Source organism: Malania oleifera, chromosome 1 (assembly GCF_029873635.1).
Source record: "Malania oleifera isolate guangnan ecotype guangnan chromosome 1, ASM2987363v1, whole genome shotgun sequence".
NCBI classification, from domain to species: Eukaryota; Viridiplantae; Streptophyta; class Magnoliopsida; order Santalales; family Ximeniaceae; genus Malania; species Malania oleifera.
The window spans coordinates 11,194,328-11,214,436 of NC_080417.1; the positions used below are offsets into that span (position 1 = coordinate 11,194,328).

Consider the following 20,109-nt stretch of genomic DNA (forward strand, 5'->3'; position numbering starts at 1 on the left):
CTATCCTAGCCTCAAGATCTTCCTCCAAAACTTCCATTAGCTTCAACAAATCAAGTCATCCACTTGCAAGCTCAAGCAAACATTCTTTTTCAATAGAGACAAGACTCTTTTCAAGTTGTTGAACCATGTATAGTAAAGAAAATGACCATATGTGACTAGAAGGATCATGAATTGATGTTATCTCAATCCTAGAGAGTAGGAAAGAGTTGTCAATGTCAATTGAGTTGTCATTTTGATCGTTAACACTGCTTAAAAAAAAAAATCATTTCACTATCATAAGATATTTCTTCTTGAAACTTTATAGTATTTTAAAAATTTTTAACAATTTGGGATCGAGATTTCTTTACTCAATTAAAAAAATAAAAAATAAATAATAAATAAATAAATGGAAACAAACTTAACTTTATTGTCTTCCATGACATGTAACCCCATCTTAGGTTCTACATGTTTAGTGTCATTGTTGTCAATTTAAGAATATTAAGTAATAATTGCAACACATAGAACGAGAAAACAAACAAAGGAAGTTCAAAAAATTAAATTATGGGAGTAAGACATAATGATAACTAAGATTTTTGTAAAATAATTAAAGTTAACTTTCAAAAAATTCACCAATCCCTATCCACTTTCAAGTTTATTTTACTAAATAAAAAATATATATTTGTGACATATATATATAGGATTCTTGGACTTCATAGAACCTTGCATCTTGTTTATCGTGCTAAAAACAAAGGATCTAATAAATAAATAAATAAGACGTCTTAGAAATTTTTTTGAAAGTTCAATAGGTTTCTAATAGAGTTTCATCGTACTAAAAAGCAAATAATGTGAAAATAATGGTTATTTAGGGTTCGCATAAACCTAATTAAAGAAATTCAACTAGTAAACAAAATGAATAGCAATCATACCTTAGCGAAATAACAATTTAAAAAATCTTCATCACTTTTTTCCCTATTTTAATTAGCACCAATGCTAGCACACTTTTTTTTTCTTTTTATATATATATTAGTAACATCACAAATAGGGCAGCAAATGAGTCAAGCTAAGCCGAGCTTTGGCGAGCTCGAGCCAAGACTGAGCTTGACTCGAGCTTAATTTTTTCTATTTGAGGTCAGCTCGTTTAGTATATATGCAACTTGAGTTCAGCTTGAGTTCAACTCGACTAAAGTTCATTTCACATATAAACAAGTCGAGCTTGAGTTCGAGCTCAAACTCGGCTCAATTGAAGCTCATTTCAAACTAATAAATAAACTAAGCCACTACCAATTAAATTAATTGATAATTAATAAATATAATTTGAAAAGATATATTTCAAAGTAAAAAATTTTAAAAAATATATTTAATGTGATTACTATTGAGTTTGTTTATGAGTTTAATATTGAGTTAGTTCACGAGCCTAATATTAAATTAATTCATGAGTTACTATCGAACTAGTAAACGAGCTAATAAGCGACCTAACTCACTAAGTGGCTTGTTTAGGCTCGCAAGATGTTAAACGAGTTAGCTCGTGAATCAACTCGAACTTGACTCGTCTAGTTAACAAGTTTGAAATTTGAGTTCGAGTTCGACTCATTTAACTTAATAAACAAATTCAAGCAAGTCATTATCGAGTCAAGCAACAAATAGCTCATGAGTGGCTCAAATCATTTGCAGCCCTACTCACAAAGCACACCATTTATATTGTTAAAACATATAAGCATCTTTATTTTAAAAAATTATCATTTTTCCCATTTTTTCAAGGTATGAGTAAAATTGTTATGTGTGTGTATATATATATACAACTCTTTTTCTTTCTTTTTTTAAAGAAAGACGACACCTCCATTTATTTATTAATATACCCTCACTTTTGATAGAGGAATACCGTGATTACAAGATAAGCAATGAGAGATAACATATAGAAAAAACTTAAAGGTCTCCCAAAAACAACACCAACATGCAACCAAAACAGGACTACAAATTCAAACAAATCAAAATAAGGACCTACTAACCAATAAAACATCACACGCATCAAACCAAATAAAAGAAAAAAAAACATATATCAAAAGAAATCAACTAAACATATCTCATATAAGTCGTACCCATCTTATCTAGTTTATATATATATATATATATATAAGTCCCTAAAAATTAAGTATATCTGATTAGTTGGCTTTTACCAATCAATAACATTAATTATGCTAAAAAGCAAAATGTTGGAGCCATCATAATGCAATTGTTGCAACCAAAAAAAGAAAGGAATTGGGGTGATTAAGAGCCAACTGTTAGCACTACACCTTCAAGGGTGAGTTTGGTATAAACCTTGAGTTCAACAATTTAGATATACACTTATCATTAATTAAATTTTTCAATGCGAGATAAATTCATAAATAAAATTTTACTAGTATTGGTAGGATCAATTGCTTATTTTTCTCATGCCTATATTTTTAGGAACACATCTATGGACAACTGAAAATGTTTCCCTTGAACACATCCTAATCTAGTCAAATATATCTAACCAATTTAGATAATCCTTATTAGCCTCTATCATACTTAGTCCTCTCATTGTTAGCATGTTGGGAAAATTAACTTTATACCCAACTAGCTCAAATGATCCTTATTAGCCTCAGTCATACTTGATCCCCTCACTATTAGCATGAGAATTAACTTTACACCTCAACTTTACGATATTGTTAGGACTGAAAAATTCTCATGGCAAGCTTGATATACTTTAGTAAGCATCAAATTGACCCAAAAGTTTAAACCTTTAGGTTTTGGATCTAACCATGCATATAAGTACCCATCATCCATTTAATTTTTCAATGTGAGGCAAACGCACATGATACAAGTGGAATTCTCAATAATCTCTCCATCACTTATGAGTTTGAACCACACATGCATGACCACTCAAGTCCAATTCTATTTTTCATGTTTCAATCCTATTTGAATCCATATGCCCATCTTAGATGATCCTTATTAGTCTTGTCAAACAATCATTCCTCCAACTGTTAATGGTGGAGTTGATATGTATGGGTGAACAATAATACAATTACAAAGGTTAAATCGTTAGGTCTTTGGTCTAACAATATACATAAGCATCCGTCATTCACTCAAATTTTTTAATGTATCACAAACTTAAAAGTAAAATTCTCAACACCAACATTGATGAAAAACGGTCATTAATACTTATATTCAATTACCTAGGCATGACAAAAATGATTTGAAGAAAGTGAGAAAGCCTCTATAATGACTGCAATTTATGACTCTAAAAATAGTGGGGGTGCATTAATGTGTTTAATTCCTAATGAAACTAAGATGCTTATGATGACGTGGAATATGAATTGTCTCCTAACGTTGCCAAAAAAAAAATGACTATTAGCATCACTAAGTTTTGACTCATTAAATTAATGAATCTATAAAAAAAAAATTTGTTATTAAATTGAATCTTGATCTCCCCCAAAAGTCGAGCACGAGACAACCGTGCACTAAGCTCAAGGCTGAAGTTCTTTTGACGACATTTATTACTCGATATTACTAAAAATGTGTTTTGAAGGACATCGACATTTAATATTAGACTAAAGAAACTTATATTGACATTCATTTTTTCAATTTTTTTTTTTTTCAGTATTGAACAAACCTAATTTTATATCAAAACATGAACTCGTGAATATTTGATTTGCTCTAAAAAATTGAATGATATAATCATGCGCACACAACTCATTAATTCTACTGGTCATAATAAATATTATATGAAGCCACATAAGCAATGCTTTGTTTCAAAACATGAGGTCATGAAAATCAGATTTATACTAAAAACTTGCAGAATATTAATTTGCTTGTAACAATAAATATTGCGAAAACAGATAAGCATGACATAAGGTCTTAAAATAAATTCATTTCGATTTTTTTATTTTTATTTTTTAAAACATGAAATTTAAATTTTAAATTTGTTTATAATCTAGAACCAATGTCCTAAAATACTAAGGTCGTTACCCGTTAGCACCTTGCATTGGGACCCCGACCCAAAAGCCATAACGGCAGGTGCTTTCTGTGGGTAATTTAATAGGTTAATGCCTGTGAATGGGTGATTGATTGACATAGGCAGTGATGTGGGTAAACCCGACCCGTTGACATCCATTCCAAATTCCAACGGGTATGTCGACCCATTTTGACTTTCCCTTTTTGCCCTTATGGGGAAACATACAAATTGGTGGGCAGTGCCGCGAGAGATCCGGCGTGTGAGAGTTCGAGTGTGTTTCTGATGCTGAGCAGCGAGCGCACACTTGGCAAAACGCACGTGCGTTTGACCCCTCACGGACTCAGAACCTTCGATTGCCCTAATTTCTCTGTTCTCTCTCTCTCTCTCTCTCTGTTCCGGGAATCGAATGAGCTTATCAAGAAATGATCAACTGGAATTCTCAGGGATTAAGGAACTAGGAAGCTGAAGTCAAATTTAATTGCGGGGTTCTTCGGATCAGGTTGGATCTGGTTTCTTTAATTTGGTTCCCTTGTTTGAGTCCGTGCTGGTAGTTCTTTCTTTCTTGAGTTTTTGTTTCCTGATCAAATTCCAAGAAAAGGGTTTAGGTGAACTGGGATTTTACTTCTGAATCTAAAGTTTGTTTTTTTCTTGGTGGTGTTTCTGTTTTCTTGTTTATTTTTCTTGGAATCGAGTTGAAGTGAAACTGGTGTGTCATTGTTCTGCGTGAATTTCGGTGTTTGTTTGGAAGAGCTGAATGATCGTTTAGAAGAATGAACTTCGGAAGTGCTGTTTTGAACTCAATTACTTTGTGGATTTTGTTTCTTTTTTCGTTTCAGAATTAAATAATCCAAGCTTATTTTGGCGGCCGTCGTTGACCCTTTTGACTGATATTTTAGTTGCTGACAGTTATTTAGGAATTAGGGTTTTGAGTATTTGGACTTTGAAGTGGGATATTTCCCGTGGGATTTCTTGGGTGTGGTTGAGAATTTGATTTCGATGATTGTGAAGAATTCGGGAATCAAAATGTCGGGGGATCGGCATTCCCCTCGAATTAATACTTTCCTGATAAAAGCTGAGATTGAAATGAAGCTTGGGCGCCATAATGCGGATAAATACTTTGATCTCTTGAATGCATTTTTGAGTCTTAAGATGAGCAAATCTGAGTTTGATAAGCGCTGCATTGGCACAATAGGGAGAGAAAATCTCTACCTTCATAATTGCCTTATTAGATCAATTATAAAAAATTCTCGCTTATCTAAGACTCCCCCACCAAAAGAGAGCAAAGTAGAAGATTCCTTCAATTCTAAAATCGCAAATGGGTATCAAAGAAGCTGTCTTCAGTCACTCTGTAGAGACGTGTTTCCCCAGTCACCGCGAAAAGGAAGAACTCCAAATATTCGCGATCGTAAGTTCCGGGATCGACCGAGTCCTCTTGGGCCTCATGGCAAGATACATAGTGTTGCATGTGAAGATTCAGTCCCTAAAGTTCAAGAACAACAAAGTGCTACTGAGCTTCTTTCTGTCAGCAGCAGGCCTCCACGTGAAATTATCTCAGTGGAAGATGGGGAAGAAGTTGAGCAGATTGCTGAAAGCCCAAGCATTCGTAGTAGAAGCCCTGTTAGAGCTCCTCTTGGCATTCCTATGAACTTAAAAGTGAAACGAAAATCACTCATTAATGGAGCAGCATCTACTCTGGACACTTGTCATAGCTGTGGTGAGCTACCTGATTCCACTTCTTTAAGGTACAGATTAGAGCAGAAGTTGGAGATGGAGGGTTGCAAGATCTCGGCGGATTGCATTAACATATTGAACCATAGCCTGAATGTTTTCCTGAAGAGGCTGATAAAGCCCTGTTTGGAATCAGCCAGTTCGAGAGCTGGAAACAAAAACTTAAACCAAGTTGGTGATCAGGTCATTCCCCGTTTGAGTGGAATGGGGCCAGCAAGTTATGTACAAAAACCAACTGGGTCTGTTTATGCGTCCATGTTAGACTTCCGGGTTGCAATGGAGTTGAATCCGGTGTTGCTGGGAGAGGATTGGCCATCACAACTTGAGAAGATTTCTTTGCGTGCATCAGAAAAATAAACTGAAACGTAGTAGCAGATGGTCTGGATGAGAACTTGATCCAGGTTTTTTTATTTTTATTTTTTATAAATAATGCAACATCATTATGATTTTAAAATCTAACATTGACATTGACCTCACAGTTTTTATATGCGCTGCAGAATTAGGAAAGTAGTCAATGCTATGGAAAATTTTGGGTAGAGATGAATAGGATGTAAATAAATCTTAGCATTAATTATTTGAGGCAGTGCACCTCTTAACTTGTAAAAATCTGGTTATAATAGATAGCTGAGTTGTCTTCTTAAACTATACGTATAGTTTGTTAATTTCCTTAGCATTTTTCAATAAAGCTTATCTTTGGATTTGCACCTTTACTGTATATTTGGAGCTTAATGAGCTGTTTTTGTTGACATGATGTCTTTCAACTATTTTTTTTTTTATTTCCCCGCCAACCTCTTTTTTTTTTTTTTCTAATGTCTCTCCTAGACATGCGCGTGCGCGCGCACACACGTATTGCAAGTATTATATGGCAGTCATCAGTATTGAATTAATTCACTGGACCAATAAGCGGTGTTTGTGCATAGTATGTTAGTGAAATTATTTCATTTTTTTTTCAACTATTCGAAAACAGAAATCATTTTTTTAAGAATTATATATTCACCATAAAAGGGTCCTCCATGAAAATAAAGGTGTTATTCATTAATTCACTCTCCTTGTTTTGTTTTCCTTATTTCTGTTTTTTCTTTTTTTTCTTTTTTGTGTGGATTTTTTAGTGTACTATGAAGACATTCCTAGACTTAGATGTATGGAATTTGACATAATACTAAGCCGCTGTCCAACCATTCACTTCCCCAAGTGCTCATTTTTTTTTTTTTTTTTTTATACTTCTTATTTTGTGAGGTTGAGGGCGAGTCTTGGTCCAAAGATCAGGGTATTACACTCACACAGTGACCCCAAACCTAAGAGTCACAGGTTCAATTCAAAGAAATAGCATCTCCAAAATGTCAATAAAGACTGCGTAGATCTTGCTCTTGCCATACTCCTGTTATTATTTAGGAGCCTTGTGCACTAGGTATTACATTTTTGTATTTTGTAAAGGTGCCTAAATGATTTGTTATGAAATATGATGGGCCTGCTTACTTGAGACGATTGTATTAAAGTCATTTGCAATTTGGATGCCTTTATTTTATGAATAAAAGTTGATCTTCTTTTCTTGATATTGAGAAAAATATAAATATGTTGATTATCAAGAGTCAAAATCTTGGTTGTCTTTTTAAGATTCCTATTAAATGAGACTTGAAAGTGGGTAGTATTTTTGAAATTTCTTGAATCCCATGAGATGTTCCAAAGCAGATCATTCCAAACAATTAATAATAATTTGAGATAGGATTGTTTTTATTGGTGCTGAAATTTTAATGCGATGTTCAAAGTCTTAAGAATCTTGCGATCATGACACATGGTTTTGATGTATGATTCTGACTTGGAGGGAACTTGGTTAACATGGATTTGACTAAGGAGATGTCATGGAGATGGTTTTAGTATGTCTTTGTGACATTGTGGTGGATCCAGATAGTGCTTATGGTGGTGTTCTCGAACTTAAGATGCATGATAAGATCCATGGGGATTAGTCATATGTGAACGAGAATGCTTTGGAGACTTTACTTTTGTGAGAACACTAAGTTAGCAGCCTATCAACCCCCATTATCCTATTGGGTACTAAGTTAGCACCCTGAGTGCTCAAGGGCGATCTCTTGGCATCCTCGAGGGGTGTCCTGGACTTATGTGTGGGATTGGATTGAACTTGGTGTAGTCTTGCTGCCACATGGGTGTGAGATTTCTGGACACTTTAGGCAGATAAGGCAAGGGTGATATTTTTTGGCCTTGGAGATTTGCACGTCCATGACTCAATGCTACAAAAGACAAATGTTGATATATATTCACCTACTTTGTGAATCAAAATGGGCTGATACTCATTTCTTAATTAATATAACCAAATCAGCATGAGCACAAGGTTTGTTATTTTTTGAACTATACAACTTAAGGTTTGTTGAACTATGTATTCAGCTTCCATTTCAGCTCTCAGTTTTTTTCCATTCTAAGGCTACACTATGTGTGCTTAAATGGGTTTGAGAATGAAATGGAATAGCCATTCCCAATTGGGCATGTGGATTTCATCTGCCTGAATGTATTGCTATTCTTATTGGGCGGCATTTCTATGGGCACTTTAAAAAATGAGAAAAAAAAAAAAAAAAAAAAAAAAAAAAGAAAAAAAAAAAAAGAAAGAGAAAAGGCATGTGGATTTGCTCCCAGGACTCATTGCAGAAACCATTATATCATCTTGCATGTAACCATCCCAAGCTTTGCCTCCATATGTACACCATCTTCAAGCACCACCATTGTCATGCCCATCGCCGTCATCACCATAGCCACACTGCTGCTGTTGACATAATCATAAGATTCATAACCACTCTGCTGGTGCTAATCCTGCGACACTTGTGCATCACCCTTGCCGCTGCCATCCTTGTAGCTACACCACTACTGCCATTGATCGACTCCACCATCATTTTGTTGCAACTGCCATGGGAACACATATGACTACTGCTGCCGACCGCCATCTTATATTGCTGCCATCATGATCATCATAGCACAACCATAGCCAAGGAATGTTTGCATTTTAACATTAAAAATATTTCCAAATCACTGGCACACTATGTCAGCAAACTGGCTGGAAAACACCAATTCATTAACTACATACAGATTGGCCGCTGGGGCACATTAATTGAGTGGATGTGAGTCCTTCAAATGATTGAAATCATATGTTTTGTTGGGGACATTTTGGAAAATTTACTATGAGTCAAGTTCGTTTCAACATTTAAAGGATTAAAAGCTAGAATGGAATGAATATTCTTTTCATTTTCATTCTGTTCAAGCGAAGCAAATGCAACCTAACATATTGCAGTTTTTTGATTGATTGTTGAAATGATCCTTTAAATAAGTGGGTGCAACTGGAATTTTTGTTGTAATTTGATAAGTGTTATTTTGAGGGTTGAAAAATGATAATATTGGTGCATTTCAGAGCTCTCTAGAACTAGAGCGACCCTGATTTTGTGTTTTATGCAACATATGATAATGTTATAATATGGAGTTGTTTAAGTGCAGGGCCATTAAAGTTTTAGTGTAATTATACAGAAATGACAGTACGGGATTAACATTATTTTTTACATGAAATTTTACTTTGAAGATCTTACCATCATTTTTGTGGTGGCTGCCATTTTCTGTGCCCTATTCAGGATGATGGGTTTTTGCTTTTGGACGCTATAAAAAAGACAATGGGGCCTTTAAGTTTTTGTGGGGTGTGCTACTGTTTACGTAGTGTTTCTACAGCATCTTCACATTTATCTTCCAGCCTATATCATTAGAATAGGCCTTGAAAACAATGAAAAAAGCCTGTCTGGTTGTTAAATGGGAGAGTTGTAGTTCGTTTGGCTTGTTTTGTAGCGTATTTAAGGAAGTTGTCAAAGGACATTGGATTTGATCCTGCCCCATGTGATTGATACTGGAGTCTCTGTTTCAATCCATTCATTGACTCAATAATTTTACATTATCTCATATGGTTGATGCAGGACCAATTGGAACAAAAGAAAGTGTCCAGAAAATTAAGGAATAATAAAGAGAACAAATAATAATTAAAAGAAAGATTAAAAGAAAAGGGGAAACTCAATTAGGTTCAAATTCTGAGTATTGCAGGCTAAATCCCATGATTGAGCATCAAGCCTTACATAGAATTTTCTCCTGAAACTGAATAAGGAAACACATTTTATGAAATAATATCGAATCCTGAAAAACATGAATTTTACATAGGCAGCAAACGCCTAAATGCTGAAAATCACATAACTAAATCCAGTAAATACAATCCTCAATTACGCCTATGCCTGTGGAAAATACACAATCACACAAATGTGATCCCCATCTAGTATTAAATTTTATTTGTCACTATAGCTTAGCTTATTACTCTCGACTTTATTGTTGCTTACCTTAAATTTTTAACTGTGTTGACAAGATAGAGTTACTATGTAGAAATTATGTAACTTGGTGCTGTACTTTCATTAAAATTATCCACTCCATAGAAAAGAACAGTTATTATTGGAAGAGGTAGAACATACAAAGGTACAATAGGTGAAATATTGGCTTTAAAACACTTACAGAATCAGTTTTCGTTCAAATTTCTTTCCAGAAGCAAACACATCTTCATGCATGTGGCCTCCCTTGTAAACTAGCATCAGGTATTTGCTCATACTCTCATAGTTGCTTTTCATGTACTTGCCAGGTTTTATATTGAGCTGTAAATGTTCGTTCATGTCTTCAATTCAACTAATGTTTCTTCTTGCATTCCTGTCCCAGAAAAAAAAAGGGAAAAAAAAAAAGAAAAAAAAAAAGAACAATGTTCCTTTTTTCAGGGATTGGCATGGGAGCTGTCGGAGCATGGAAGATTTATGGTTAAAGAAATCTACCTATTTAACTATTTATCCTCCTCAATGATATCTTATTGAAAGGCAACTTTAGTAACAAAAATCCTCATTGCCTTCTAAACTTTTTTTGTTCTAATAAACGTTTGCTGATATCCTGAGTTACCACAATTGCCGTTCTGGTCATTCCCACTTTACCTTGAATGAGTCTTTTATTGAGAGATTGAAGGAATAACATTGAAACTCTTAAATCATGAATGAAATGGCTATTTAATAAAAATAAGCACTCAAAATGCATAAACCCATTGTGAGCAATGCCTTGTTCTTCAAGTGAATATGTGAGATTATGATATGGAAAGCATGTTATGCAGAGCAGCATTTATTGTAGAAATTTTCTTTTTCTGTGATATTGTTGTGCAAATCAGAGGAACAATAAAAGAATATTTAAAGACTCTAGTTGTGCCTGTAGGATATGGAGTTTTAACATCACCAGCCTGAAGGCTTTTCAGCGCTACTGCATATGTAAGTTTTGACTTAAATAGGATATAAGTTGTTGAGTTTACATGACCTTGGTCTGTTTGGGTTAACCTTTCTAGTTTTCTTACACTGCTAGCTTTACTCCTTTTGTTTGTTTATTTATTTTTTTGGGATTAATATATTTCCATATCAGCTACATATGTTTGGTTATGTGCAGCTACATATGCGGCACTCGTTGAGAGCTCTCTCCCGACAAGTCAGCCAAATCTCACACGTTTAAGCCTGCAAGCATGAGCACCAGGTCAGTCTCAATACTCAAGAGAAACAAGGAACAATATGATATCCCACGAGCAATATATTCACATACACAGAATAGGACTACAACAATCAGGTATATCACAATCCAAGGCAACAAAACACCATAATGAAAAGGACTACTTGTATTATTCAAATCTAAGAAAATAACCATGCAAACGTTAACACAAATAATCATATATTCATTCTAAATGTCTAGAGAATACAATTATAACAATATCTCTCTCCCCCTTTTCCCCATTACATTGTCACTCCCTAACACTATGCTTTTCAGTCTGTGCTAGTATACTGGTTGTGCATCCTCTATTGAGTTTTTTGAGTTTATCTTATTATTTTGTCTTTGATGCTGAATCTAAACATGGGTGTAATTTCTTTCCTTTGGATTGTAAAAAGTGTGACATGAAGTTGTAATGATCTTATTTGAAATGCCTTATTGTTATTGAGTCAATACTGGCTCTAAACATGGAAATCATTTCCTTCCCCTGGATTGTAAAAAATGATATACAGAAGTTGAAATGGCCATGAAATCAAACTGCTTCCAACTTCAACGTAAAATGTGATATTTGCATCATATTTTATCTGGCAAGCAAAAATGGACCCTGGACAAATATCATAGGAAATCTTCACGATTCTTGGTGACAGAATCCCATCCAGAATGTTTTCTAGATAGAGTATTGTCTAGTTCTTTGTTTCACTTATGTGTCTGCGCATGCACGCACGCACGCGTACGCTATAAACCTAGAAATATCCTTCTAAATAACAAAGTGATATTTATTTAAAAGTAAGATAAACTCAATAATTAACAGATTAGTAAACAAAAACTAGTAGCTCCAAAATATTTTAGCTAATGAACCCCAATTTATACAAATATTGAGCTACTAATACATGTAAAATTTTACTAAAAGTATTAAATTTTGTTCATTGGTCCTCCTATACCAATTTACTGTGTAAATTAAACATTATCAAACTATCAAAGTTGCAGGCACAAAATAAAAAAAGATATATAATTCATCTTATCCATTCAATTTTTTTGTCAAAAAACAAGTGCTTGACATGTTTTGTTAAAAAAAAAAATCCTTTTAGACAACAATACACTGGCTTTTTAAAAATATGTTACACATACCTATCACTGCAACTTATTATGTTCGCACAGGTATTATAAAACATTGTACCTGCATTCCTATTCTAATAATCTATTATATTTACACATATTGTCATAAAATAGTCTAATTCTAACTTTATTTAACTTTTTTCATATTGATTAGAACTATCTGATATGATATCATATTTTAGTTATTATAAAGTTATGTGACATCATAACCATTATAAGGCCATCATATTCATGTTGTATCTGTAACAATGATAATTTTTTGCAGCACTTCTTTGACATGCATCCAATATTTTATAAAAGGGTATGGTTTTTAAAAGTAGTTTTCATATTTGACACTTTTCTAACACTTCCCAAGTAGGGGAAACATTGCACTTTTTGATTTGCAATGTGACTTTATTTTATTTTTCATAAAACATCATAATTATCCCCCAAAAAATTTGCAACTTCAATTTTTGAAGAATAAATTACTGACTTTTTTAACAGAAAAAGATATGTATTGGGAATTTTACAAAATAAAAAAAAATTATTTATTATATTTTTATATATATAATCTTATATAAATATAAAATATATATATAAATTTAATATGTCATATGTAATACATTTAAACATAATATTATCTGATTTTAATTTACATTTCCTTGTTGTATCTTGTATCTTATATCTTATATATTTATGATTTGTCAAGTTCATGTTTTTTTGATGTTTAATATTAATGTTCCATATGTCCATACTTTATAATTGCAAGGAAAATATAAACGCTTATAAATTACTTTTGTTATCCATATATTAACTTCTAAACTTGCAATAATTTATCAATTTGTTTTAAACAACTTCTAAACTATATTAGAATTATCCAAATATATTAGTTAAAATTATTCACTTTCAATCATGTGTGACAGGCATGAAATATTTACTAGTACACACACTTATATGTATGTATGTGCTTATATGTATGTATGTACGTATACACCCACCCACCCACACTTTTGAAAATGTTATAAAGCAGGCAGAAAGCAAGAGCTGAGACATGCATCCATGCAAGCTTATTTTTCTGTGCGTCTTCCAAGTGAGAGAGCATCACAAGGTATTGTCTCAATTCTTGTACGAGATACCCAATATATCTTCTCTTGTGGGGGTGCGTGCAACGGAAGCAATAACTTCTGCAAGATTGATTAATTAGCCCACTTCAATAATTTCAAGCTACTTTCACTGCTGTCGTGTCTCAAGGATGCAAGTAACTTCTAGTTTGTGCAAGTGGAGAAACTCCATCCTAGTATGTGGTCCTGGCACTGCTTAGAGAGAGAGAGAAGCATGGAGTAGGAATGGGGTTTCTGGTTTGTTCAGGTTTGGGTTGGGAGTCTTCCTATGCTTTGGGTTGCTAGCTTTGTTACGCATGCCCACTCACTGTTTGCTTGATGTTTCCTGAAGTAAGTGTTATAGATAGGTTATGATGCTTTTGCCAAGTCCCTGGAAGGTGGGAGAAGTATGTCAAGTTGAGCTCCTCTTTCAATGCCCTTGCTTCCACCCTCGCTGCTGCTTCATCTTCTTCTTCCTCTTTTTTCTTCTCAGTTTCTTCCCCAATAAAAATGCATGGAAATATGGGATAGCACCTTAATGGTCACCAGGCGATCATTATTTCTTGTATTTTCATGCATGCCCTAGTGCTTGAAAATTGGAACTACAATAGCTAGCTTCTTCTGCACAGATTGGCTGTTTCAAATTCTGCTTGCAGATAATGTTGGACTTGTTTCTTTGCACTGCACCGACAAATGGACTTCCTTTTCTACAATATGACACGTTAATTTCTTCTTTCTGGGAAGTAACTGCTGCTAATAGCATAAAACTTAAAAATGAAGGCTTGTTGCTGCCTTCTATACATGGGCATCTCTGGCCATCATGTGTTGATGATGAAAGAAAACTGACGGTTTAACTGCCCTGTTCCATCCCAGTAAACTATCTTTGGCTCATGTGGCTGACAAGACTAGACTCCAAATGCTTGGAATAGCAGAGCCCCTGATGGAAGGGACCGCAGGTTGATACCAAATTAAACAATTTGCATTATTGAGTTAAATCTTGTGGAAAGTGACTGCACTATATGCTTTTATATGTGAAACATTGATATGTTAGATGATCAATGGTTTTCTTATATTGGGATTTCTGGCTTTAGTTGAATATTTTGCTATGGTGAACGCATTATTGGTTCATTTTTATATATTAAAGCTGTGTTGGTGTTGTGACATGGTATTTAGAATATATGGTCAAAATCTGTGTGATGGGGAGGCTTTTTGCAGCTAGAAAACCTTTCTTGGATGCTTAGCTAGTTGGCATCCTGAATTGTGAAGGCGGCGTCAACCTTGGTGGCTTGGCTAGCATTGTGAGCTTTAGGGGCACTGTGCCCCCAAGCATATACCATGTACCTCCACAGTTAGAAAGGATTTTCATAAATGGAAGCAGCTTCAATCACTGTTCATTAAGGATCGTTTTGGGAGTACAGATTTTAGAGCATGGATTTGGATTAGTGGTCATTGAGGTTCATTTTGCGGAGAGTATAAATTTCAGAGCATGAATTTAGATTTGCATAGATTAGAAAGAAATTCAATATGATTTTATACCATATTTAACTAAATCTATATAAATTTATCAATTTTGTTCTTCCAAATGTAGGATGAAAAGGTTTATTTGAATTATTTATTAAAATTAATAACAATGGAAATTGAGAAAATACAAAGTCATCCGCATGCAAGATGAAAATTTATTAATTTATTATATGTGTTTTTTCCTTTTTCAGTCACACTAATAGAGTAGCTTTCCCTGCACTTTATTCATTCATTTTCTTTTAATGTTTTCCAAATTTTAATCAGGGCTTTTGGCAATAGAAATAATATTTACTAGTTTCATATTCGTTGAACAATAGAGCAATCATAATATAAAGATTATAATATGAAGATTTGGTAATCCATATATATATATATATATATATATATATATATATATATATATATATATATATGTTGCAATTATAAAACAATGAGTGTAAAAAATTTATAAATTCATAACACCGAATAGGTAAGAAATGTCGATTTTGAAATTTTATCATTAGAATGTATAGTTTTATGATGGATGAAATGAGGAATTATTTTTATTTTTTGGTTTCGTTATGTAATTTTGATTACATTTGTCATCTTATTGACTTCGATCGAGTATTTGATTGAAATTGAAATTGGGTCATTCGTCCATCACCATCTTAGTTTTCATTTTTCATTACGAAAGATAAAAATAAAGTGATTTCCCTTGATTAACTCGGACGCATTCAAATTTTCACATCCCATCAAAGCCAGCAGCCAGCTGTTTGACGTCCCCCTTCACGCAACATTAAGAGGTGGGGCAATTGTATAAATAAAAATAATAGTAATACTAAACAAAAGAAAACTAGGGTTGTATGTGTGACTACTGACGAAAAAAAAAAAAAAAATTAAGAAGGGATGGATGGCTGCTTGATAAAAAAGAAGACGTGAGAAATAAGGAACTCATTTGGCTGTTTGATTCCGATGAGCAAACGGATTTGATTGACTTGAAATTATATGTGTGCAATTATGACAGGAGCTTCCACTTGATTGGCTTTGACTGTGGGTTTTTTTTTTCCTTTGAAATTTTTATCTTTTGGCGAGATAGTCTTTTATTATTAATCTTCATTTCTTGTTAGTGAGATTAGCGCTGTGTAAAATTATTTATGATTTGTCGCATTGCCGTTGTTATTGAAAGTTCTTGTAAAACTTGTGGAGTCTTGCATTTTTCTCTTATCTAGTGAATTTGGCTTGAATTGGAGATCTTGTGATTTTTTTTTTCCTCGATTTGAGGTTTTTTATGTAAATTCTTGGTGTCCGGTCCTTGGATGTTTTATTACTTTAGTACTATTGTCGATTGTTTATTGATTTATTTGGTAATTTACTTGCTATATTATCAAACAAAATTTTAAAATTAAAATTGAGTGAAAATATGTCTAGTCCAAGTCCATTGTTCTATTTTATCTATGTAAGATGTTTTATAAAAGTTCACCTATTCCGCTATTTTTTTCACCACCAATTATATGTGGTGGTTGAGGTTAGAGTGTCGGGGGAAGAAAAAAGTGAGTGATGAGGTTACACACATATTGCACATGCATTGGAATGTTGTTTCGTACAATTTATCATAACATCTTCCTAATTTGGATGCTCGTGTGTCCCGTCCCATTTACGCCCAATGTATTATAGTTGCTTCATCCATGCATCGATGTCTTAGTATCCCACTCTTTATAGAAATCGTCATATAAAAACTTGTAATTAGAACATCTTTTATAAGATAAAATTAAAAAGTTCAGTATATATTAAAATAAATAATATTTAAAAAGTTAGATGAAGACTTTAACAATCTCACCTACATTTTGATGTTTGTATTTTACATATGCAAAATTTAGGTTAATTGGAAAGTTCATCTCTTATGACATATACACAATGAATTTATATATATATATAAATTCACTATGGTTGTCTACACAGTTTGACGGGATTAATTGACCCTAATTCCTTCCAAGGACTTAGTGATATGGAAGAGATTAGGGGTCTTAATCCATTGCAAAAGATATGATATGAACTTCAACCCTTGTTCTGTCCAGTGCTATACCTTGTTTAAGTGTTGGATGATGTCGAACCCAAGAAGGAGATTTTTGTTAGGAAGATTGGACCCTAAGAATGTGGCCTTGATTAAGAATTCTAGATTAAGCTTAATGTAGATTGGCACATTTTTAATTTGACCTCAAAATGCTCCCTATTTGCTGCTTTGAAACTTAATTTGATTACATGACTTTCATTGCTATATATATGCTACTCTAGTATCAAAGAATGCAATAACTTTGATTGGCTTTGAGTACTAATCATAATCTAGAAATGAACTCTTAGGTTAGTTTGGATTAAAGATTTTTGTTGAATACAAAAAGGAAAATAAGAAGAAAACTCATTTTCTCATTATATTTTCTTTCTATATAAAAAAGTATAAAAAATAAAAAAAAAATTTAATATGACTAAAAATTAAGAAAAAATGTTAATTATTTTTAAATTTAAAATTTTGTCCATTAATTTGATGTATTTTTATTTTCTTTATTTTGTTTACTAATCAAATATATATATATATATATATATATAAGTAGATTCTTTCATATTTTTCTTTCCTTAACATTTTCAAAATTCTAAATGTGATTGGGTTTAATACGTGATAACTTAGGGTCTGTTTAGTATTGTTACTTTTTCCTTCTTTTTTTTCTGTTTTTATTTTTGCACAGTAGAAATAAATTATAAAAACACATTTGTTTGTGTTGTCAATTTTTTTTTCTTGTCAATTTTCTACCTTTGTTAAAAAATTAAAAATCATATTTTGTGGTTTTCAGCTATTTTGGCAACTTGTTACCAAAAATTTTAATATCCAGAAATCATTTTTTCAGATTAAGTCATTTATTTTATATATTTTAAAATTAAAATTAAAATTAAATAATCATACAAATTTGAATGTAATTAAAATAAAAATATTCATAAATTTCAAAAAATAATAATAAAGTCAATTATAAAATATTTTTACTACTTTTCAATTAACATGCATGATAAAATTTTATTATAAAGTAAAATTTAAAAGTATAACAATTATGTAAAATAATTATAATAATTTTTATTTTTATTATAATATTTTTTTTGTGCATTATTTTATAATTTTATCATTTTAATCAGATTTTCATAATATTATTTATTATTATTATTATTATTATTATTATTTTAAATTTATTTTAATTTTGTAAATACTAATCAAATAAGTGATTGATTTCTGAATTTTTAATTTCCGTCTCTTGATTTTGATTTTTTCTTTCTCTAATTTTTGCCAATGATCCTTTAAATTTCTAAATCAAATAAATGCAGTCCACCCCATGGCCTGCAGGGTTTATCAACCTCACAAGATATGTGGCTCTGAAGTTCATAATATAAAGTTATAAACTATATAATATAATACGTCGTAACGTCTCCATCCGCCCAACTCACAAAAAGCTTGCCCACTTTGTGTGTGTTTGAACTTTCCCTACGTTGATTGGTCGATTCCAATCCAAAATTAAAACTAGCCCATGCCCAAAAGCTAAATGACAAATATTTGTACCACTTTTTTTAATAATTGTTTGTACGTTGATTACTTGATTGAATCCACGAAGAGGACAGCCCCCAACCAAAGCCAAACGTGCTCTCACGTTCTCTCTCACTGCCCTGCGTACGTGGGCTCCACCACAAAATTAAATAAAAAAAATTATTTCATTATATAAATGAGCCAGTCAGAGTATTACAAAAATGGGGAAAAAATAAAGAGACAAAAGGGAGGAAATAAATAATAATAATCTAATGTCAGGCCAGTCTGTATTGCGTAAAAATATAATAATTTTTTTAAAAATATATATAAAATGGTGTCATAACAAGGAGAGGAGACAGGAATGTTAATAATATTCAAATTAAAATAAAATAGTATAATATATATATATATATATATATATACATATATATATTTATTTATATATTGTATACAAGGCATGGGCACAGATTAATTTAGTGTGTGCTTGGCTCTTTAATTTTTATTTTTAATTTTAAAATATGCATGATTGACTATATTTTTAGTTATATCTATAAAGGAAATTGTATAATTTTCTAGCAAATCGTCGACGATTTCTATATACCCTTCGACGGTTGTTTCGACGGTTTGCGTGTTGAGAATTCCACCGGTGAGCTTGTTTCACATTGAAAAATTAGAGTGGATGATGGGGGTTTATATACATGGTTAGACCCAAGACCCAATAGACTTGAACTTTTGGGTTAAGTTAGTGTTTATCCATGTGTATCAAATCCACCCATGGGCTCCTCCGGTCCTAACAAGTGGTATCAAAGCCGATGGTTCGTAACTCTGGGTGAGCGACATCGTAAAAGTCGAGACGGGAAGCTAATTCTCTTAACGTACTAACAGTTGGAGGACTAAGTGTGTGGCTGAGGTCAATAAGGATCATCTAGGCTGGAGATGGATCCGACTAGGGTCAAGACGTGAGAGGTAGGATTGGTTCGAAAGCACGTGGAATGCAATCTGACGCACGTAAGATGCCAGTGGTAAGGCCTACTTGAGCAACTGTTGGAGAATTGAGCTTACTCCTAGAAGAGAGATGATTTCCGTTAAAGGGGGAGCAATTGGAACTCACAAGTGACGGGGAGATTGTTGAGAATTCCACTTGTGAGCTTGTACCATATTGAAAAATTAGAGTGGATGATGGGGCCTTATATACATGATTGAACCCGAGACCCAATAGGCTTGAGCTTTCAGGTCAAGTTGGTGTTCACCCATGTATATCAAATCCATCCATGGGCTCCTCTGGTCCTTACATTGCTATAGTCAACAGTTTTCTCCTAAAAGACATTCTGCATCAAACCGTCAAAACAACTGTCGACGGGTATATAGAAACCATCGACGGTTTATTGGAAAACTGCACAATTTCCTTTATAATATCATTATACATTTTGGTAATTAGAAATGGATAGTTAGGCACACATGTTGGGCGGATGGAAACGTTTTCATCTCCCTAACTTGGTGCCAACTAGATGAGTTTGAAAATTAAGACTAAAATTATCTTTAAAAAAATAAAAAGAGCACCCCAATAAGGTACATTATTAGGGTGT

General features: G+C 33.0%; 1 protein-coding gene across 2 annotated transcripts; it reads left to right on the forward strand.

Moving 5' to 3' along the window:
• The first annotated feature begins 4,209 nt into the window (after window positions 1-4,209).
• Window positions 4,210-14,529, forward strand: LOC131152589 (uncharacterized). Of its 2 annotated transcripts, XR_009136062.1 has the most exons (4): window positions 4,270-4,451; window positions 4,789-6,081; window positions 10,952-11,004; window positions 11,177-14,529. XR_009136062.1 is itself a non-coding variant. In XM_058104344.1 (2 exons), the coding sequence occupies exon 2, from the start codon at window positions 4,949-4,951 to the stop codon at window positions 6,035-6,037; it is 1,089 nt and encodes a 362-aa protein (XP_057960327.1). In that variant the 5' UTR covers window positions 4,210-4,451; window positions 4,789-4,948; the 3' UTR covers window positions 6,038-6,394. The 2 variants fall into 2 exon arrangements, 1 of the variants encoding a protein (XP_057960327.1); XM_058104344.1 differs by lacking the exons at window positions 10,952-11,004; window positions 11,177-14,529 and having other exon boundaries at window positions 4,210-4,451; window positions 4,789-6,394.
• The last annotated feature ends 5,580 nt before the right edge of the window (window positions 14,530-20,109 follow it).